The 24,015-nt window shown below is 38.6% G+C and overlaps 1 protein-coding gene across 13 annotated transcripts in view; it reads right to left on the bottom strand.

Annotated features, from left to right (window-relative positions):
* KLF12 (KLF transcription factor 12) overlaps window positions 1–24,015 on the bottom strand; it is a 420,215-nt gene that overhangs the window by 50,499 nt on the left and 345,701 nt on the right. For all 13 annotated transcript variants that reach the window (XM_058548296.1, XM_058548302.1, XM_058548300.1 and 10 more), the window contains one exon: window positions 20,238–20,300. In XM_058548296.1, the coding sequence (XP_058404279.1) occupies window positions 20,238–20,300 (63 nt within the window). The remainder of the gene's footprint in view (window positions 1–20,237; window positions 20,301–24,015) is intronic.

Here is a 24,015-nt window from a genome sequence, read left to right on the forward strand (position 1 = left end):
AACCAGACCTCTGAAATTACTTGCTAACTTTACTCCAGTCAAACCTCAGTTCAAAAGATAGAGCGTATATGGATTTCAGTCTCTACTTAGAGCATTACAAATAGTAATTTCTTTTCACCGAACCTTTTGGTATTCAGATCATAAGAGCTAACAATAGCTAACATTTATAGAGCAATTTAATGTTTGCCAGATACTTTGTTAAATCTTTGACATGTATCATTTTACTTAGTCCTTCCAACACTCTAAGGTGATAGCATTATCATCCCCACTTTACAGATGAGTAAAATAAAGCTTAGGCAGATTAACTAACCTTAAAGAGAATGAGGTCAAACAGTAGAATGTTAGTAACATCAATTTTCTTAAGAACCAAGGACATGAAAGGGTGGAGCATATTTTTTCAAATAAGAGCTCAGTACGACGATCCCTTTAAGAAAACATTTCAGCCAGAAGAGACAACAGTCTACTACCCCTGTGAGAGACTTGATATGGCTCAGGCTCCCAGTGCTCATAGGAATGATTATTCCTCAGTTCTTTACATCACCCTCTTATTAAGTCAGGGAGAGCCATAGTTTAGTTGTGTTCTCCTGAGAGTAAAGAAAAAAGTTAGCCTTAGTCACATCCCTCCTCTGGTTTTTTGTTCTCTTACGTAAGAAAATCCCGTATCCTTCTGTTAGGTTCTCTGCTGGTGAGAATAGCTGCTAGAAGGGAGGCAGGAAGTAGCATGTTACATTTCAGATGTACTGAGGACATCAGCCTTATTTGATAGTAGATTCCTCTTTCTTCATCCCTGGCTGCCCTCTATTTCCAAAATCTGAGCTTAGAATATGAACAAATTTGAATGAGGCATATTTAAGCATTGCATGTACCAGGTGGTGTTACTATTACTCACTCTTACAGAATATTGGCAGAAGAGGTTTTACTGACTTCCCCCAGGATCGACTCTTCTTATGTAGAGTCTTAAATTCTATTGTCTGATCAGTGCTATTTTCTATAAAATAGACTACATTTTAAGATCCTGAAAGCACTAGAGAATTCACATTTGCCTAAATACTTACAATACAATTATTTAACACCTTGAATGTATTTAGAGATTAAGGGGGGAAAAAGTACTAGAAGGAATGTTTTCTCATTCAATTAAAGTTACACGGAAACTTCTTTTGAAATGGTTTCTAAAAACCTACCAAAAGACAGAGCATGCAAATTATGTTATATGCATGGGTTTATGTGCATTTATGTGTATTTGGAAACAGTTGATCTAAGAAGCAAATTTTAAAAGACGTTTTGGTAACAGCCTACTTCAGAACCACCAATAATTTCAGAATAGTCACCATTTTAAAGTCCCACTGTGTTAATGAGAAAAACCAAGGTTGTGGTTTCTAAGAAAGTTGTGGCATCCAAGAAAAGGAGAAAAATCATAGTACTGGAAAGCACATTAAGAGTTCTTATAATTCACTAGTTCCTTGAGGCAGCATTGTATTTCAAACATTCCAGAGAGAAAACTAATCTAAACCTTTAAAAAGTTTTGAAAAGCAGTTTCAAGAACTTCAGTAACCTCTCATGTTTATCTGGAAACTCTTCTTTCCCCCATCTACAAATATTTTTCCATACTTCCAACAAAGCCAAATGTCAAGATCTATGGCATCTTTGTACTGAGATAAAATAGAGCAGGTATGTCTGCTTTTAAATTCTCCTCCACAAATAAGAATTCAAGTCTGACTTTGGGTAGCATGGGTTAGGAGATCCAGCGCTACATTTGGGATAAGATGTGCCAGCTCTGCTGCACAGTGGCTTTGTTACGTAGAACGAATGACTGAATCTCTACTTTGGACCCTTAATATCATCACTGACAAGATGGGGTCATAATACCTAATGTTAATGTCCCAAAGGTTGGTTGTAAATTTCCCATGAGAGAATGGATGAAACAGGATTTTAAGAGGAAAAGTGTAGGCTCCTTCCAGCAGGGGTCTTTTCAAGACAGGTCTTTATGAATCCTTTTTGGCAAATCAATGGTAGGAGTGGAGAACAGGTGACAGGATGGTGGACATCTTGGAGCCTGGGTCAGCTACATGGCAGCTGGTCTAGCATAGGGGGAGAGCAGCGATGGTGAGCCACGCCAGAAGGGGAGCACAGGAAGCACCGCTATGGAGCCCCAGGGCTGCAGGAGCAGGTATGTAGGCACTGAAGAGCAATGCAGAAAGGAAAGGAAAGCAACATGTGCTGCCTAGGGCTGGCATGACAACATGATGCTCATCACTTGCAAGATCTGTATCAAGATATTAAGAATTAAAACTACAGAATGAGACAGATATATAGATATAGTTATAGACACACATGTGAATATTTGGGTGTCCCTCTATTTTATTAGAGTTCATTATTTTCTGAGGATAGCCAGCCTTCAACAAGGGCTAGTGTTTCAGAAACGAAGAATGCTGACTTATACGCATCCTGGTGTTAAACCCTGAGGTGATGGCTGCACCTAGAGGTACAGAACCTTCTAGCTTTAGCCAACTACATCCTCTGGCCCAAGGCCTGCTAATATAATCAGCCACTTTATGAGCACCTAAAATTTTAGCTATTATTGATTGTATTGGTAAAATATAATATAATTAGTATTACTTATGGGAAGTTGTGGTTAATGTATCTATATTCATTTTTAAAATATGGCTCATTACCATCTATCACCTGCAGTATGAGGTTATTTTTGTACATGTGCTCTTTGACCCCTAGGGATGTAAGAGAACGCATATTGCAAACACACATTCATTTAAAGGCTATGTTTCATGCGGGAAAGAGGTGACACTACTCTTACCCAGATGTGACTAAAATCATGAAATTATGAAAAAGCTCACCAAGAATAGGCTGTGTCAATAGCAGCCAGGGAGCAGGTTCTGGTTTTCCTCCTCCACTGCACTAAATCAGGTGACATTTAGGTCAACTGGAATGAGGGCTGAAGGACATACTCTAACCAATATAATTATAATCATGCATATTTATAAATGTTAAATGTAATTATTGTTATCCCAAACATGTGTCTAACAAAGGTCATATTATACCCAGATTGTGACGACGACTGGTTTCATATTTTGTGAAAGTATCACATGCAAGAATTACTATATCTCACATATTAAATCAAAGTACCAGGTGCACAAATGAAAAAGAAATCCTCCTTTGTCAACAATTGTTATTGTGCCACACATCTCTAATTTCTAGAATCACAGGCCCCCAAACCTACTGATGAGCACCGACTTGTAAAAGCAGAGTACTGTTTCAGACAACACCAAGCACTAACAGCACCATGATTCTGATTTCACTTAATGCTGTTTTCAAGATAGCCAAGAGTTTGAAAGCAACAAGTCAAGGGCATGCCACTAAACAACGGAATCAACAATAGTGGAAAAACATTAGTGCTCATGTGATAAATGGTGTATCATTTTTACATTTTAAGGATAGTAATGTCCTACTAAGTAGGTAGTACATGCTGTCTACACCAGGCAAAAGACTGTTACTGAATGTCTGATGCCTTCAAAATGGGTCTCTAAACCCAACAGAAATCAGCATTCTAATGACATTTCACAGTGGAGTAGCATCAGGCTGGTGGACCAACAAATGAACATACTGCACTACCACAATTAGGAGTGTGTCTAGGTACATGTGGGCAAACAATGATGGGATTGTATTAGTTCAATTATTTTTCGGTTAACACATGTGGTAAACCGCACTAGGAGAAGCAATGAACAGACAAAGGCAATGGATACATACACATTTCTTTAAAAGTTATAAATGAAGTGAAAAAATGTAAATAACTTCTACTCATGAATTCCATTATCTGAAACAATGCTAACTCCCAGGGCCAGCACATGATGCAATATCTAAATACGTTAAATTGGTGAGGCATATCTCATCAATGACCCTACCTGTGACAAAGAGGTGACATTATATTTATAAAAGACCATCAACACGCAGCAGCAACATAACTTTGCTAACTCATTCATGAGAGTTTGATCTCTCCTCCAATGACAGAAGCTCCTTGAGGGTACTTCTGCATTCCCTGTATTAGCATAGAGCCTGTGGCACATAGGTGCTCAAAATATGCCAGACTTCCCATTAGCAAATTATTTTAATTGAGCAAATCTTGGAAAAATTCTTAAAATACCTCAGAAAATATTCTAGAAGAATTAGAACACAAGTTTAAAGCCATGCCCCATCCTGTTCTTTCTTCCTTCTTCAAATATTTGTTGAGTGCCCACTAGGTACGGGCCAGACCTTCTGCAGGGTACTGGGGATTTAGAATCTGAGAGAGAGGGGCAGACATAGCTACATATATACATGCACACACTCAACGGTTGTGACAGAAATACTTGGTGGGGACCCAGAGGAGGTAGTGATCAATCCAAGCTGTTACCAGTAAAAGGGTGGGTGCTTAAGTTGTGGAGAAGGCTGTTATCATTAAGAGAGATTATGCAAAATGAGACGGAACTTTGGAGAACACGAACAGTTAAAAGGTAGGCAAAGGAAGAAGAGTGAACAGGAAGGATGTAGCAGAAATTTCAAGGCCAGCTTAGTATATCATATTGGAGAATTCAGTTAACTGAGGTCTCAATTTTCTTATCTGTAAAAGGATCAAAATACTTTGTAGACATAGAGATCATTAAGATTAGCTATACATTAGCTATGGCCCTATATAAACTAGCTTAGCATGCCGTTAAAATAATAATAGTCAATATTTATTGAGTCTGCTAAACACTGTCCTTAGAACTGTATATGTATTAGCACATTTAATCCTCACAATAACCATGGGACAGGTATTAAGAGCAAGCCCTATTTTATAGATTAGGAAACCAAGGCTCAGAGACAGTAAATGGCTTGCCTAAAGTTAGAGTTAATATGTGGTAACCGAAATATGAAAATAAGCAGATTGATTCTTTTAACCCCTGCTCTGTTCTGCCTCTCCTCTTTAAAATCTTTAAAAATAATTTTAAAGATTAAAATAATAACACCTTTTAAGATATCTCACAGAATGGTTATGAGGAATAAATGAAATGATATGTATAAAACTGTGTGAAACTATAAAAAGCTTACGAATGTAAAATTTCATTGAAAGGTGGTTCTGACAAAGTACACTGTCCATTTCCTGAGGAAATCAGACTTCACTGTTTCCCTTCAGAGAGAAGCGTTAAAAATGAGGAGTCTGGGGAGAATCACTGTGGAGACCCACCTCCACCACCAGAGGATGAATGATTTACCAGCAATATAACCAGGCATGCCTGGGAGCAAATGACTGATTTCAGGGCCCATTTCTAATTCTGTATCTGGTTCCCTCTGTCATCAGGTAGCACATAACCCACACAGAAGGCAAAGTCAGACACAAATGACATTTCAATGATTGTTTTTGAGGGAGCGGATAATCAGGAGTTGCCATTTTAATAAAAAGAATAGTTAATATATACGATACTCCTCTGTCCAGTCCTTTAACCTGAATTAACACTTTACATTTTAATCTGCTGAGTTCTAGGAAAGAGATATTTTTGTTGTATTTTACCCCAGAGGAAAACCGTGGCAAGGAGTTTGATGACTGGCTTAAGGCCCAACAGCCAATAAATGTAGCAGACAGGATCTGAACTGGCATCCCCTGATCCCAAAGCCTGTGCTTTTTCCACTGAGTTGCTTGGACTTGTGTTTTTTATATTTATTCAACTATGTCAGTTTCAAAGGTCTTAAAAAAATTACTGAAGAATAGAAATCTACACTCATGTCCTTCAGAGGCCACATCTCTCTCTGTGGCCAATTACACCACTAGATTTGCTTTGATAGACATTTCCTACAGAGTAAAGATCTTCCCTTATTATCATCAGGAGGCCCTTTGGTGTGTGCTCTGGGACCATGGGCCCACAGCTGCTATGATCCTGGGGAGGTCCAGCTTCCTAGCTCTTGCAAAGATAAATGATTTAACTCTTCACATCAACACGGATTGATACTTTGCACCTTGCCACTTAAAATTCAGTATCTGTTGAGTCAGTGAATAGATTAAAAAGGAAAAGATATTTATTCTTTGTTCATCTGAGAATGTCATATGTCTTAATCCCATTAAACCACAGACCCAGCATTTAAATCTTGTTCCAAATCTTATTTCCAGAGTTGTGATGTTTGTGGGTGCATGTGTCTTTGAAGGTGTGCCAATAAAAACTAGAAAGTTGATTTTTAAATCCATCAATATACACAAGAAACAAAAAAGCCATTGAATGAGCAGACCAAAAGGACAAAGAATTAAAAAAAAAATTACCCACACAGAGCCCATCCAGGAGGTGACCCTTTTTTATTGGACTAATTACAAGGAAATATAAAAGGGCAAGCTTTTATTAATCAAGCTCTTTTCACTCAGCCATGAAGAACTGCTAGGCGGGAAGAAAGCAAGAGACAGGGTGTTAATGTAAGCCTGATAATTACATTCAGAATCAAGTGGATCAGAGGGAAGGGTGGAAATGGAAAAGCCAGGTGGAGGTAAGAACTGGAATCCTAATCCTTTATAATACTATACAGTTTGTGGAAACAAGAAGAGGAAAGCTATCAAATATATAATTTTAAGGCATCAATAAAGGAGGTAACATTTAAGAGAAAAGTGAACAGTGACAAATAATCTTGCCCTCCATAGCATAAAGTACTTTCTTATATAATCTCCTCCATTTATTTTCATATCATCCTTGTGAAATATATAAGCAAGAGCAGGCATGAGGGACTCCATTTTGCCCCAGGTCACATAATTAGAGTGACAGAACAGGCATCAAATCTCTGAAATTCAGGTCAGTATTCTATCATCATCCTTCAAACATTTTGCCCAGTGTAACAATTATAAGCAGAGAAAAGGTAGAGATGATGTAACCAACGTTTAAAAATGTTCTTAACATGAAAAAATTCTTGTGGCCTTCTGAATCTGAATATTTCTTCTATTTTTGTTAAAATACAGCATAAGGAATGGGAAACAGGCATGAAAAAGTGAAGGGGAAACCACCCAAGTCAGGAGATCAAAGTTCTGATCCTAGCTCAAATTCACTGTGTAAATGTAAATAAAATTCTTTAAACTCTCTGGGCCTCAGTTTTCCTATCAAGAAGATAAGGAGGTTGAAAGAGATTACTCATTCCATTGATCCACATACATGCCCTGAGCCTGATGTACCACGTGCCGTGCTGAAAGCCAAACTGATGGTCCTCACAATGGAGGGTCTCCATCTGGAGATGAGAAGGTGGGAAGATCATTACACACAGGCAAACAAATGATGACAATAATTCATGATGAGCGTGATAATTTAATTCATAAAGTGGCATTGGATGAGAGAGGAAGAAAAAGGCTGATGGGAAGCGAAATTATAGGGAAGACTTTGCACAGAAGCGAATTCTTAAGCTGAGTCTTCTAGAATTACTTTTGGGGATCAAAGTGTTTTGGAAAATATAAGTTCAGTGTGGCTGGAACGTCTGATCCATGGAGGATGGGAAAAATTCAGGAAAACTGAGGTGGGAAAAGAGGAAAAGAGTTGTCTTGCAAAGGGTCTCAAAAGTTGTGCTAAGGGCTTTGGACTTCTAAGCAATGGCAAGGCAGGGCAGAGTTGTAAAGAGAGGAGCAATCTCATTTGCATTTTACAAACATCACTGTAGGCACGGCGAAAACTGGATATGGGGTGAGGGGGAGTAGAAAGAATCTGAATCCAGAGACCAGTTAGGTCTTAGGTTAATATTTCAAGCTAGAAAGGATGAGGGCACATGGGATGAAGAAGAGCCAACACTGCCAAGAAATATTTAGAAGGAATGCGGGTTGGTTTTGACAGAGTTGGAGTTACTATGAGGCTATGAGGCTTCTGGCTTGGGTGATTGTGTGGATGGGGAGTAGAAAGAAAATTGGGCTTGGAGGATATGAACAAATAGATTCTTTTCCAGTGCTAAAGTCTTTTTGTGGAAGAAAGAGGTCAGGGTAGTTGGTGTTTTGGGAAAAGATGCTTTCATGTATTAAGATCTATTTATTAGGCTGAGGTGGGGTGTCTCGCCAAGCAGCCCTGGGCTAGACATATACCGGGGCAGGCAGCATCATTTTATGATGGGCTGTTGATAGTATGCAGAGGTGAGGTAAAGAAATTGACTGAAACTTAACAGTTGTTTGCATCCTGAGGACACACACACGCTGCCTTAGGCACATCATTACAGGTTCAGTCTGATTCACCTGTGGGTATTTGTGGCTTAACCACTGTACTTTAGAGCCACCAGTCGATATTTTGCAAACATTTTTATCTTCATATTTTCTTCATCTCAAACACTTTCTGTCCTTCATCATCAAATATAGGCACACACACTCTCAGTAAATATCATTTATACGCCAGTGGTGTCCACATTTGTATCTATAGACTTGCCCTCTCCTTCACGCTCCCAACCACAACCACAAGTTGCTCAGACAAAAACCGGTGTCCTCCTCGATTCTTCTCTTTTCTTCATTTCCTTCCATAAGAAACTGCTGTTGACAATGCCTTCAAAACACATCCTAATTTCATCCACCTCTCTCTCTCCACTGATACCACTCTAGTCTAAGTCACCGTCCTTTCTCCTCAACCACTGCCCCAGCCTCCTCACTCATTCCCCTGCCTCCACTCCTATAATCCTTTCTCCACAAAGCAGCCAGAGGTAGCCTTAAAATATGTCTCATCATTTCATTCTCTTCCCATGGCTCCCATTACACCCCAACTACAGACTGCGTGCTTCTGCCCCAGCCAACCTCTCTGACCTTATCTTGTTTCACCCACCCCTCACTCACTTTTTCATGTGCCCTGAATGTTCCACATTTGTTCCCATCCTAGGGCTTTTGTGTCAGTTGTTTCTAGCACCTGGAATAATTTCCCCCAGATCCTCATGCAGCTGGCTCCTTCTCATTCAGCTCCCAGCTTCCGTGTCACCTCCTCTCAAGAGGCTTTTTTCTGACCAAACCCCTTGGATGGCTTTCCAGTCATCCCCAATCATATCCCTGTTATATTTTCATCAGCGCACTTTCACTACCAGACATTTGCTGGTCATCTATCTTTCTCTACTACAGGGTAAGCTCCATGAGAGCAGAGGCCTCACTTGTCTGATTAAACACAGTGTCTCCAGGGGCCAGCCTCGTGGCATAGTGGTTGAGTTTGTGTGCTCCGCTTCGGTGGCCCAGTGTTTGCAGGTTCAGATCCTGGGTGTAGACCTACACCACTCGTTAGCCATGCTGTGGTGGTGACCCACATATAAAATAGAGGAGGATTGGCACAGATGTTAGCTCAGGGCTAATCTTCCCCAAGCAAAAAAAAAAAGAGGAAGACTGGCAACAGATGTTAGCTCAGGGTGAATTTTCCCCAGCTAAAAAAAGAAATACAGTCCCCAGAGCGCAGAAAAGCAGCCAGATCATGGTGGGCACCATAATTTAACTGAATGAACAAATGAATGAACACAAATATTCTAGAAAAATAATGATTCAATTTAAAAAAAAAGTATTGAGTAAAAAAAAAAATTTCTGGCAATTTCAAAAGCGATCACGTTTGTAAGCAGCATAAAATGTAAATACTTAAATTGTAACAAAGTAAATACAGGCTAAAAGAAAGAGCAAAAACGGCAAACAAGTGAAGGCCCACAGGGCAGCCAGGTAGAGAAGAGATTTGGCTACTAAGGAAGCAGTAGGGTTTAAAATAAACAAAGAACACTCTGATTGCTATCCTCATTTTCTATAAGTTACTGCTGAAACCTTCTGGTATTTTTTGAAGCCATTTCCTCGCTGAAAACCACCATCACCATCATCAACAACATTCAACCAAGTCTCCCATTCAGGGGAGGGGAGAGGGGCAGATGTGTAAACTCACACAACACATTCTCTTCACGTTTTCTCACCTTTCCACGTCAATATGTTTTGCTTTAGTGCTCCAGGAGGCACCCTTCACATAGATTACAAGGTGAATAGTGCCCCCTGGGGTTGTGCAATAAGGCAGTCCTGGAAAGAGGATCACAAGGCAAATGTGGCAGCACAACCTTTCTGGCTGTCTAGGCTTCTTTAGGAGGTAGACTTTTCCATTAAAAATGTCCTGACAAGACAATTAAAAAAAATGTCAGTGCTATCTACATACAGTCAGTGCCTAATAACCAGAATCAAAATGGGCTGAACTGCCTCATTATTCTTGAGGCTGGTGCTGCATTGGTTTTAGGTTTTAGCATAGCTCACGTGAATCTCAGGGTCCCTTCCTCTTAATGGTATTCCCAGGACTCTCTGCTCTCCTCTCACGGGTTTCCCTTCTACCTACACTTTCCCAAGAGACAGGAGAGCACCAGCCACACAATTCAATGAGAATGGAGCCTTTGAGGAGCTCCTGAGGTAATACTCACAAGACGGTGTGGATTATGGCAAAGGCATTCTCTATTACCCAGGGTAATAATGACTCTTCCAAATAATTGAGATTGTGATGTACAGAAGGAAGACTTCCAATGACTTAACATAAGTTTTTACGATCAATAACAAGGCTACTATTTGAAAAAATAGAAAAACCCATTAGGGTCAGTAAAATTTCACAGGAAATATTGGCACATTACTAAGAGAGAAGGGAACAGAAGGAGTCTAGTCCCACTTAGAGGTAGAGACTGAGTCAACCGGCTGCATTTCAGTGCTGTGATGATATGACCAATGTCGACTCTCCAGATCATTTCATGAGTGTTCACAGCACACTCTTAATTTATCAACTTCTACCTCTAGGTGGCAGCAACTTTCTTCTGTTCTCAATAGGGTTGCCTTTGGCCTTTGTTTCCTACCTCCAATTTAATTCCATACTTCCTTCTCTTTCCCAAATAAATATTTCACAGCCTGTAAAGTTTGGGGGAGATTACTGTAAGCCACTTTCACTGTAAGAAATCAGTCCATTCTTGCAGTTAAGCTACAGGGTTCTTCAAAGAGTACAAAATAATTCAGGGCTAAAGTGAAAAATAATAGAAAGCTATTTTCTTTCTTTCCCCATACCTATCAACTGCAAACTCTAAGGAAAGCAAGGTTTCTTTTTCGTTACAGTCCTCTGAAGAAAAAAGGTAATGAGTACAGGAATGAGAAAATAGATAGAACTGGAGAGATTTCTAGTTTACAATAACATTAATTTAATCCTATGGGTGATTTAAATCATTGCTTTCTAAAGGATGTTAACATGATATGTCCCTTTATGAAGGCATTCAAAATGTATTACAGGACGGAAGAGAAGATTTAATCATCAAATAAAATTGGTAACCTACAGAGTTACCCTTCTGTTTATTTGGCCTTCACAGACACTGAAGTAAACTGGCTCCACCTATATCCTAAAAAGTTATCACTTCTGCTTAGATGTAACATGTGCCCTTTCTGGAACACACATTTACCTAATGTATCAAACCACAGTCCTACCTACCTTACTCACCTGCTCAGGATTCTAAATTGTTAGCATTAAGAAGGACCCAAGAGAGTTGAAGTAAATTATGGCCTCATTTGAGGCTATTATAAATTCTAGGTGTGTCAAAGAATCACTTGGGGTAGTAAAAACATTCCTTTTATGTAAAGTTGACATTTGATTGTGGGCTAATATCTAGGGTTTATGAAACACTTTCTTTCAAGGTGATGCTATGAAGAGTACTATCTCTTTTGCACTCTTCCCAAGACCTAATTTGAATAGTTTAGGTCAGATACCATTCATTTATTCATTCAATAGAAATACTGAAGTGCAGGAAGCACGAAGACTAATTTAGTATAAGTGACAAATTTATACCAGAACCCAAGCTTGTAGACTCGAGCTTTATTCATTTCATAGCAGGTTCCTCTGGTTTGACTATTTTATGTATCTTATCACAATAACTATGTGTATTTGGTTTTAAAGGCTACATTTTTAAATACGTGATTCAAAGTAGGATTTCTGGGAAAATGGATGGTTTGAGAGGATTAGGATCAAAAACTATAAGTTTCAAGAAGAATGGAGTCTATTTTGATTATACTTTCTTCTTATGTTTTGGCTAAAGAGTAAGACCTGAGAGAAGCCACTTATTTTAGTCACTAATTGTAGAGCACCTTTATCATCCAAAATATAAGAAAAGATGGCCTCCAAGGAATAAAATTAAAGTTCATTTACTACCTTTAATAACAGCTTCTAGTTCACTGAATAGTAGGGTGAATGATGGGGCTAGTTTATGAAGCGTAGTCTTTCTCATCACGGTTTGGTACCAGCACCTCCTCTTCCTTTGGGAAACTCCTCATTACATGCAGTCTTAGTGTGATTGTTAACCAAGGCACTGTTCCTCCCTGGGCCAAGGGCAGGACACCTGAGCCAGGCTGGGGCGGATCAGACTCTGGCTTCTATTGTGATTTTGAGGAGGTGACATCAAGGAGCTGGAGCTGACTCACTCTAGGCCTGCACCTGCTCATTGAATCTTGCTCCCTGGACTCTGGGTGTGTCCTGCTTCCTGTGTTTCTTGAGGCCCAGCTCCTCTGTTTTCCCTTTGACTCCATAACCCACCTTATGTCCTTCTACAAAATTATCTTTTGCTTAAGTTGGCCAGACTCAGTCAGTTTCCATGACTTCCAACAAAGGAACCTCACCTGATAAAGGAGACTAAATGGAACGAAAATTTAGATAGAGGTCATGGCTACAAGCAGACAGCGGATCTCAGTAGGATTCCAGCAGGATTCTCAGCCCTCCAGCTGCTTATCAGCAGTGGGCTTATATGGAGTAGCTGTGACTAAAATCTGTGTGATATTGGGTTGGTTTTAATCTACTGCTCTCTTAAAACTGATTAAAAGAAATATGTTAATTATGAGGCTATTGACTCTACCTTGGATAACCTAGTGCTATACTAATAAATGTAATAAATAGTCAATTTTAAGGAAATTACTAAGAAACTTTATGAAAATCTAGTGATCAGCTGAGAAAAATTACAGGAAGGTGAGAATACATTTAATTTGAAAATTCCTAGTTCACTGTCCATGAGTAGACAGAGAAATCTCCACAGCTTGAAAGATGACATTGCAAATATGAGGGATGAAAATCAAAACAAAACTGCTGGTATACCCACCATTCTCATAGAGGAATCCCCTTACGATTACTATCCTGAGCAGCATTTCCAGCATATCCAAGAACACATTAGGATTTCTGATTGGGTCTCAAAATTAGTCATTATTCTTTCAAATGTATATTTAGAAGACAGCTGTGGTCAGCTAATATTTTAGCCCAAATATATCCACTGAAAAATACTATGAAAGACTAATAAAAAATGCAGCTTCTCTAGATACACATAAAATAAGATCTTTCTTCATTTTAATTTGATGTGTTAATTATAATATGATTTATACTGATGCTGTCATAGATGCATTTTTTTCATATTGGGACACAGTTTTTTCCTCGATTATTCATCAAGATTCCCCAATCCCCTTGTTCTTCATGTTTCATTACAACACGACCATTATTTTAAAGTTCTACATCTGACCAAGTTTAACAGGAGGAGACTGTGATGGAAAATAACGCACAATGAACAATTTAAAACTCTATAAAAAGCTATAGTTTAAGTAGCTTTCCCAGAGTAAATCAGGATTCTTGATTGTGTAATTCTAAATATCCTTAAGTGTATAAAACCAACCTAAAAAAATGACAATTACACGAAACATATGCTAGAAATCTCAGAATTACAAACGATTCATTTTGTTATTTTGTTTCTTCTGCTTACTTTGGATTTAATTTGCTCCTTTTTCTGATTTCCTAACGTGGAATCTTAGATTATTGATTTGAGATCTTTCTTCTTTTCTAATATAGGCATTCGATGCTCTAAATTTCCTTCTAACCATTGCTTTTGACGCATCTCACAAATTTTGATAAATTGTGTTCTCAGTTTCATTTAGTTGAAAATATTTTTACTTTCTCTTGAGATTCCTTCTTTGATCGATGTGTTATTTAGAAGCATGTTGTTCAGTGTCCACATATTTTTGGATTTTTCAAACAAGTCCTTTTGAATACTGAATATCTCTCAGTTATGCTAAAATTAGTTAAAACAACAAAGATGTTTTATTACACGATAGTACCATACCTAGCTACAGTGGCGAAAAGATGCCAGGAATCAACAAAGAGTATACTGACATGCCCTTTTATAGGTTCTTCTATCAGGTATTCAGTAAGACACTAATATGATTCTGAGCAGCAGGTTGGTAAAAACAAAATACTCATGGACTTTTAACAGAAAAATGTCTCAGAGGTGGTGACCTTTACAGCTCAGCCTGATTTTAGAGCCCTAATTCTCCTATAATTAAGGACAAAATTGCAGAAATAACCTACTTTAATTTTTTCCCCCCAAATCATCTTTATTGTGACTGAAGCAACACTAGAAACAAAAATCAGCTGATACTAACAGGAATGTGAAACACTTTTATCATGAGGTTTCTTGCTGAAATTCTGGGTAATAGAGAATTTAGGAAAATTAGACCACAGGTCTTTAATAAGGTCAATCTAAGAGATGGTACACAAGTTTATAGTATAAATAACTGTCACCAAGCTAAATTTTGAGGAGGTGGGGGAAGTAATTAAGGAATTTAATGGCCAATACTGGATTATAACAAAAAAAGATGTGAATTTGGAGGGATTTAATATGTAGCAACACCCTGGGGGCACTTTTTTCACTGTAATTCAGTATGTGTACAGAGAAACTGCAAACTGGTTCATGATTACATGAACTACGGCCCATTTTCCGAATCTCTTATCAAACATTGGAAAGAGCATGCTTTCAAACTAAATCCAAAGGCAACCTGCTGTTACTTATTTGCCAAAACATATGGATTAAAAAAACCGTGAAGGCCAGGCAACCATTCTGGGAACTGGAACTTTCACAGATTAAAGTCCATACTTATTGTCATAATTTTTGCCCTGTAAGTCAAAAAGCAAGGCAGTAGACTGCTCTGGTAATTAAAATAACATAATCAATATTATCTATAAATAATGAGCATGCAAGGATCTGCAAGATGATGAGTAAACATTCTGGCAGGGAGTAACCGCCACGTATTGGAGTGGGCAGCAATGTCATTAGGCCTCTCCTATTTCTCCTTTCTCTCCCCGCATCTATATCATGGGAATTTCCCAGACAAAAGCCTTCTGCTTAGCTCGTAATGAATTAAACATCATCTTATTTAATCCTGCATTTCTCGTGCTGTACCCACAGGTAGCTAACTGCTACGTAGCAGAAAGATGCCTAGACAGGTATGCAGAGACCTGGGTTTATGTCCACATCTGACATGTTACATTTTTATCTTTGGGCTTCCATTTCTACATTTGGAAAGTGAGGAGTTGAACTGAACGTGATGATGCTATATTTCCTTTACGGCTCGGAAATTGATAACCACTACATTTGGAAATGCTCTGTCTCTCATTAAAGGGCTGTTTCTACCGCAGCTTTCTGAGAGGTTTCCAATATCAATAACTTGAGTGCCTTCCTCTATTAACACAAAAGGTTTAAACAAGAAGGAATCTTATTATTTTTATGACAAAAATCCATACCAGTTACATCCTTCAGAAAGTTTCTGTGAAGTCATGTCTAACATTTGCAATTCTATGCGTATAAATATTTAGGTTCATTGTAGCACTATATATCCAACAATAAAACATCAAAGTGTGAAAAGGCTCTTGCTGCCCTCCACAAAAATATGTGACACAGATCTTTTTCACATCCAAATGTGAAATGTGATTCACACTCAGAATGTGTCATCATTTGCATAAATACTCTGTTAAAACTAGAGCTTCTTTGTGTATATAGCTAAGTAACATCTCGGGGATGTTGGTAAGAAATAAATCATAATTGAGACTGGTAATGGCAGCATCCAGTTGGTTAGAGAAAATTACTTCTATTTTACTGATGACAATTCCTATTAATAATAATTTATTTCCTATGTCATTACATAAGTAGCCCAGAAAGTCACCCACTACCACTGTTACATAATAGCCCATAATAGGATAACAGACATTTTGGGTGCACAGCACAACCACCACTACCACCATCATCAAACATATGCCCAAAACCTTGAAAATTTGAGGAACAGAACAACGTGGGGGGAGAAGCAGAGAGGTGAGAAGAAAGGGTGAAAAGCTAAAAATAAGCATATACTAATGAGTATGTCTGTGGAATACTCACACTGATCCCAGAAATTTTTGGAGCCTGAAATCAACTTTAATGTTCAGTTCAGAGATATTCCCCACCAAGCCCCTCCCTGTCCTGCTCCAACCTACACAGGCACACCAAACACAGGTTCCAGATTTCTATTATCTCTTTGGAAATAAAACAGCTGAAAGATGACTTGGAAACAGCCACTCTGTGTTTGATATCAGAATATAATAGCTTCATGCAAAAAATCTGTAAAGAACAAAAGTCTATATGCACATTCAACTTTCTGATAAGGTTTGCCCCATTTCCCCCCTTTTGCCCCAAATGCAGCAAAATATTTTTTGCTGGCATTATTGTACACAAGAAAGAGTGGCAAATACTCTAAAAAAGGTTTATATAGTTATTGGACAAAGGAAGGTGTGATCACCTCTACTTAAGGACAATGATGAAAGAAAGAGGAGAGATGTGACACATGAAATGGAGAATGGAATTCGAATGCCAAACCTCAAAGGCTTCATCAATCCTCAAATCAACAAATATTACTACTATTGGACCGGCCCCGTGGCTTAGCGGTTAAGTGCGCGCGCTCCGCTACTGGTGGCCCGAGGTTCGGATCCCGGGCGCCCACGGACGCACTGCTTCTCCTGCCATGCTGAGGCTGTGTCCCACATACAGCAACTAGAAGGATGTGCAGTTGTGACATACAACTATCTACTGGGGCTTTGGGGGGGGGGGGAATTAAACAAATATTACTACCGTGGGGTGGCAGTGAATGGAGTGCCATTCTGATGGACAGAGTTTATGTCTGGCCTGGATTGCTACCTTTGATTAATTAAATATTAAGTGAGTTGTACAATGATCTCATGTTCTTTATTGCAGTACTAATACATCCTGCAAGAAGTTCTTATTACCATTCTTTAATCCCTGGGAATTAGCATATGGTTATAGCAAAGCTGGCTCCATCCTAACATCTGTCACTGGATCCCTTACATCCTGGTGCTTTGCTTTCATCTCCTCCCTGGATATGTACATTTGTTACCACACTTTCTTTCCCTTCCAGCAGGCTTGTTTGCCTTGAACAGACATTCTTTTCCACACATTTCTTCAGCTCCAGAGGAAATGCCACAGGAATGAGGCCAGTGGATGCGGCTCTCATATTAACATTATGCAAAGAAAAACACTACTTATACTTTAAACCATCTTTACTCAGTAATAAATGCTGGTTTGAAAGTTCAACCACAGCCATGGACGCTTACACCCTACCAAGTGTCATGCATTTCTTATGCATAACTTATAAGTTCAAGCCTTTTCAACTTTTACTGGGGTTTAACTGGTTATTTGATGAACAGTATTTTTTTAACTGACTGGAGCATTTGCTAACCCAACTTCACAAAATCGTCCAACATCACTCATGTATAGTGTTTGCAGATCTAACTCAAGCCACAGCCAAGCTAGTGTTGAACGCGACATCTAATTCTATAAATTATCCCAAACTTCTATTTTGGGGAGAGCAACTATCACTTTCCCTTCATCTCCACTGCCAGCATGAGTATTTAAACCTTCTGGATTTTCAGAGCCAATATTTCATAAACAAATAGCAAGTGTTTACCACTTAACTAGATGTAGATGCTGGGTGAGTCACCGGCTTCTTCCTAGCCAGGCGATTTATTTCCATACACCAGCCCCACAGTATTTACTTAAGAAAAATTCAAGGTAGTATATATAATAGAAATTTTAACTAATTCAAGACCAAATAAAGCACATGTATTAAATCCATGTATGTTCTTACAATACTTAATTTAGAAACGTCTCCAGGTCCTTGTATATGTGTTTCAATCTATAAAGGAAACAATATCTCAAACTCTCTGCTTTTTTCTACTAATTCTGGGTCTTTACTCAGAAAACTTCTCTGGGACGGGTTTTCTGACAGTCCTTTCCTTCCTTTATACTTTCCCCCTTCTCTACTACCCACTCTCAAATTGGTCTTAAACAACGTTGATAACATTTACCTCTGAACATTATACTTTAAATATATCTACTTAGAGCATTATCCACATTTTATTATATGTTATTTGTATGATATCATATAATATCGTATATTATATATGTGTGACAAACACACACCCTCACACACACACACACTCTCACCCTATAAGACACTGAGTCTCTTGAGAATAGAAACTATGTTTTATTTATCTTTCTAATCCAGTGTTTTTCACAGTGCCAGGAACTGTAAATAAATGTTGCTGAATAAATAAAAGTTGAATTTTCTCAAAGCTAGTAGTAAAAGTCCTTTTTGTTTTTCATGGATTACTTTCCTGGAGATAAAAGTGGTTTAAACTTACTAACCAAATAATGTGTTATGAATTATGTAGGAACAATTTATGGTATTCCGATACTCCAGAAAGAAAAAGGGAAAGAAAGAAAATTTGTTATTTATTCAGTGTTCCACATTTAGTTACTGAGAAATAAGCTGTAGAAACTGGATCTCATAACTGACAATGTTGTACTCTATCCATTAGCTTATGTTGCTCACTTGAGCAGCTCATATTCTTTACACGGAATAAGGTTTCTTTAGTACAACATGCCTTGTATTGAGAAGAAATATCAATTCCGTGCAGTCAAGAAAGGACCTGATTTCTCCCTTTCCTTTTATGTAATGGCCATCAGCATTATTATTCTCTCAGCCTTCCGGGTCTGACAGGGGACAATACGTTTTAGTGACTGTGAGAAACCATGAAGGATGCCCCAGCTTTTGGACAGTGTGTAAGCAAATGGCTGTATCCTCTGTGCGCCACTTCCCCCTCTGTGAAAAAGAACAGCATAATATTTAACAACATCACCGAGCTATTGTGAGGGTTAATTAGATTTAATAGAGGAGGGGAGGCGAACTGATTAGGCCCTATTCAAATTCAAAGAATCGTTATTTTGTGTCTAAAAATAATCCTGATTTAGGAGTAAAATTAATTTGGGAGCTCAATCTTTGGTAATCATCTTCCCATATTTAAAAAAAAAAAAGCCATAGTTTTAATCAAAATCCCATTCTAAGCACAACTTAATGAAGTAAAAATGGAGATCTGTGAATTTCCATTCACATTTGAAGTAATACAGTACACAGTTCAATTTTTTTCTTTCCTTTTTTTGAAGATACATTATGTGTAGAAAAGTTAACTTTGTGGAATAGAGTAATGTAAACAAATACGGATTTTAAACCTACATTAATTCGTTTTTTTGTTTCACATGAAACATTTGTGAAACACCTTAAATTGCCTCTTTAAAGAATCAATAATCAACATTTTTGTGGTATAAATAACTTTTCAGTTCACTTCTGGTAAGTTCCATCAATATTTTTACTCAAGAACTAGTCAGTGAAAGAAGATCTGTGCATTCCCCAAATTAAAAAAAAAAAATCCCTAGATATTTAAGGCTAAAGTCAGAAAAAAGAATCTAAGTCGTAACCACCAAAATTAATATAGATTAATTAACTATGAAAATCTTCATGAGTAGTGGAAGTTGGCACTTTAGAAAAATCTGAGTTGTTGCTTAACTCTCACTAAAAAGCTTATAGTATCTTCGAAAAAAGGGAAACATTCTTTTTTTTATTTTTTATTTTTGGTGAGGAAGATCAGCCCTTGCCAATCCTCCTCTTTTTGCTGAGGAGGACTGGCCCTGAGCTAACATCTGTGCCCATCTTCCTCCACTTTACATGGGATGTTGCCACAGCATGGCCTGACAAGCAGTGCGTCAGTGCGCGCCCAGGATCTGGGCCCAGGCCACCAGCAGCTGAGCTCATGCACTTAACCACTACGCCACGGGGCCAGCCCGGAAACATTCTTTAAAAATGTAACAGTTGATAATCCTGGGAAATATACCATATCTGTTAGAAAAAAAATGTTGCACTTGGTTTTTGGTGAGGAAGAGTTTTGGCTGCAAAGGAACTCTATCGTGTTTATTTAGAACTTGCCAAAGGAAAGGGACAATGCATAGTTCAGTTAGTAAAATTGCATTCTCTATAGAGCAGTAAGAATTGTCCTCTTTTGCTTTAACACAGCCCTATTAAAATGTCCCATAAGACTTATAAATTCTCATAACTTAGACTGTATACTCACCAAGCAAACTTCTGATTATTCATTCGATTTCCCCGGACTCTGGATACTGGGGATGGATGTACCCTGTAGGCAGATGAGAGTAATCCAGTCACTGAAAAAGCATATTCACGATTACAAATGAGCTAATAAAAAGGGATCTGGTTTATAACTAACCTCTTCTAGATTTGCTTAATATAAAATCCTCCAGAACTTGATCACATCTTACTATATGGATGAAATTAAACTTCTATGCTTGCAAACCTGCTGTCTCTCTTTTCCTCTTTACTACTTTTAATGCAACAAGAGTTTGTCACAATTGTTCACTGTGAAGACCTCCAAAAGCAGGACCGCCAGTTTTAATTGACTGATTCATTCCTTCAGTCCAACAAAAAGTTACTGAATACCTAAATCCTTGCCAGGTGTAGGAGCAGGTAAAAGTAATGTAAGGTATGGTGCCTGCCTTCGAACAGTCCTTTTTGGTATGTTCCCACAAGGGAGGCACAAAGAGACAGTCTAAGTACACACCCCCTCAGTCAATTTCTAGATTTAAAACCCTAAAAAGCAAGATAATAAAAGCAATCAGGATATGCAACCCCAAAATAGCAAAATCCTAAATATGCTACTTTGTAATAAGGATTATTTTGAGCTTAAGGCAACTGAGACACAGTAGACACGGGAGGAGCTCTCTACCACTTCCTTTATATGCCTAAAAGCAGGACATAAATTTCCCATTTGTAATGGAAATTTTCACTTGTAAAGGTGTCCCTCTCTCCCGTACCAGGAAGAGCAGTACAACATGCAACTCCTATCACCAGGGATGGCACTGAGATGCGTCTGCATAAATAACCCTTAATTACCATTATTTTCCCCCATACACTTCTTAGTCACCTTCCTACAGTCTACCTCTGTAGAAGCCCAGATCCCTTTCTCTTTTGACTACTCACTTCCCCACAATTTATTACCTTTTGTTAAAATGGTATATAAGCCCCGAATTCTAACCACCCTTTTGAGTTACTCATCACTGAGGACTCCGGCATGTGTGCGTGTTGCATGTATAAATAAACTGTTTGTTCTTTCCTCTTGCTAATTTGCCTTTTGTCAATTTAATTTGCAGGGCCCCAGACAATTAAGCCGAGAGGGTAGGGGAAAAGTTTCTTTTCCTCCCCTACAATAACCTCCTTTACAATCCCAATGTGCAGGAACAGAATCTGTGGGAATGGGGGAGAAAGGAAGGATGAACAGGTATTTCCAGGAGAAAAGCCTTCTAAAGTGATGCTCTACAGCTGGAAGAGGAAGGCAAAGTCAATTCAAAACTTCAGCCACATAATGGAGAATTGAAGACCATCTTGTTTTACAAGCTTCCAGGGTTGGAGTCATCTACGGGAAACAGTTTTAAGTTTCCAGGAACTGCTGCTATCTTCCAATCAGAAGCTACCTGCTGAACACCTCTTTGTGCGTCACTAACTGGCAACACAAGATGCCCTACTTCCCGCTTCCTCATGGCCAGCTTCCTGCTTTGTTCTATCTTTACTAGGATCTGTGGGACCTAGGCAGTCTTTTAGCTTGTGTCACCTTTACTCTTTACGTCTCAGACATTACTTTTATTTATAAGACAAGAAAGAAAGAAAACAGGGATTTTAAACTGGTCTTAAAGTCCAGTTAGAACCAACGGCTCCAAGGTCCATTGAACCCCAGTTCTCCATAGTTGTTTAGCAAGGGAAAATCTTTTCCAACAGAAAACATAGCTCTAGCCCCTCAGAAGGGCCAGCCTTTCTGTAAATCCAGGGCCAGACTGCACTTTGCACTCGGAAGGCTTATTTCTTCCAACATCCCTTATTAACATTCTTTTCCTCACAGCGCTTCTCAACGGCTGCTGCAGCTGAGCTGCTCAGCACAGATTTTCTGCTTGGCATGGGGGAGGGGGTGTTAATTATGCAGAAAGATGGAGAGAGGCCAGACAGCCCCTCTGGTGAACTGTCTCTTTCAAGCACAGCCCACTTCCTGCTGTTTTGCAGCTACAAGGATCACCTGTTGGTCTTGGCATCTGGCCAAACTGGGGCCTAGCGGAAATGACAGACTCAGCTAGAAATGAAAGCCAGCTCATATTCCAGTATCCCGAATTGGGGAGAGAGAGAAAAAACATGCCATAAAAATGCATAATAATTATACAAAAGATAGTAAGGTTCATTTTTTCTTCTCTTTTCTTCTTTTTGTCTGTCTGCTTGAAAAATCATCAAAATGGAATTGTGAGCCGAAGAATGTCTCCCCACTTAAAGCCCCCTGACCTAAGGGAAAATGCAGGAAATCATCTTGAACCTTCCCTACATCCCCAATGGGGTATCAGAGTCCTACCGCCTAAATAAAGCTTTAAGGAGTAACAGCCCAGTTCTTTAATTCACTCTACGTCCTTGAACTGTTTACCTCTTTTATTGCTGCCCCCTTAACCCTAGTATTTGCATTCATCAGGATAATTCCAAGTGAAGTCTGATGATAGAAATATTCTCTTATTGATGCTTCTCTTTACATATATCAGAGGAGAAAAATGGGCCTGTTTAATCTGTAATGACAATATTCTCTAGGTATTTGTATCTTTTAGCAAAATTTCACTGATCCATAGATCAAATACTGTAAGTAAATAATTTCTGTAACAGTTTAACAGTCTTTAAAGAATTCTTGATTGTGTGCGTATGACCAAATAATTATAAGGTTTCTTAAATTAAAACAGTAAAACAAGAAAGTGAGTAAACTGATAACCTGGAGCTTACTTCAGGTTAGAAGTAGACCACAGAGGTTTGCATTTCAGCTACCCCAAAATTTATTTCTGCAAAAGGATATGCAGTGTTTTTGTGAGCTCGGTCTTTAAATTGTGACACTTTGTGCCATCGCCTACCTTCTTTCCACATATAGCAGCCAGGCAGGTAGTAAAGTCAAAACCCCAGTAGGAGAAACCACCACCTAATCTGCATGTCATGCATTATTCATGACCTCCTGATTCCTGCACCTGCATCTAGGCAGGAAGCTTGCAGGGAATGTTCATTATTCTTCTCTCAGCCTCACACAGGCTCGATTACTGCTAAGCTACTTTGTTCTGTAACTAAGGGTTTCGGGCCTTAGTACTAACTGCTGGGTACAGAAAGAAAAAAAAATCACCATGCTGAAGAAAAGGGCAATCTTGACTGTTGTCTAACATATACCGCATCCTACAATATGCTCTTCTGAGACTGACAGTTTGTGTCAGATGGAAATGCTCACATTCGGTGATTTACATTGCATAGAAGAAAGGGAAGCTATACCATTAAGTATACATTGTATACATGTATACATATATATAATGTATACATTAACCATGTATACCAACCGTTCTATTTATATACATTGCCTTATCTGAGGCAGAAAGCATGTCTATAATTTTACCCAATGCAAGGCTTAATTTAGCTTTCTTGCTAAGCATGTGAGAACTTATTAAATATCTTAACACAAAAATAACTCTTCCTTCTTTGGGTATAACCACCAAAGAACCTGACCCTCAAATCTTAGATTTTAATGACTAACATTTATAGTTAATCAAGAGAATAGGATCGCTCTGTTTTACGATGTCTTCATGAACCTACCTGATTGGCTGGTGGCTAGAGGTGGCATGTGAAACCTGAATACCCAACACAAATCATTAATTCCTAAGGAACTGCTGGGGAAGGATATTGATCCTCCCTTTTTACTACCCCCATCACAAAAAAGCTGTGACAACTTAAATCCTATTTTACAGTCCCCAGTGGAATTAGGATGAAGTGGTTATGAGTAC

This window comes from Diceros bicornis, chromosome 9 (assembly GCF_020826845.1).
Source record: "Diceros bicornis minor isolate mBicDic1 chromosome 9, mDicBic1.mat.cur, whole genome shotgun sequence".
Taxonomy (NCBI): Eukaryota; Metazoa; Chordata; class Mammalia; order Perissodactyla; family Rhinocerotidae; genus Diceros; species Diceros bicornis.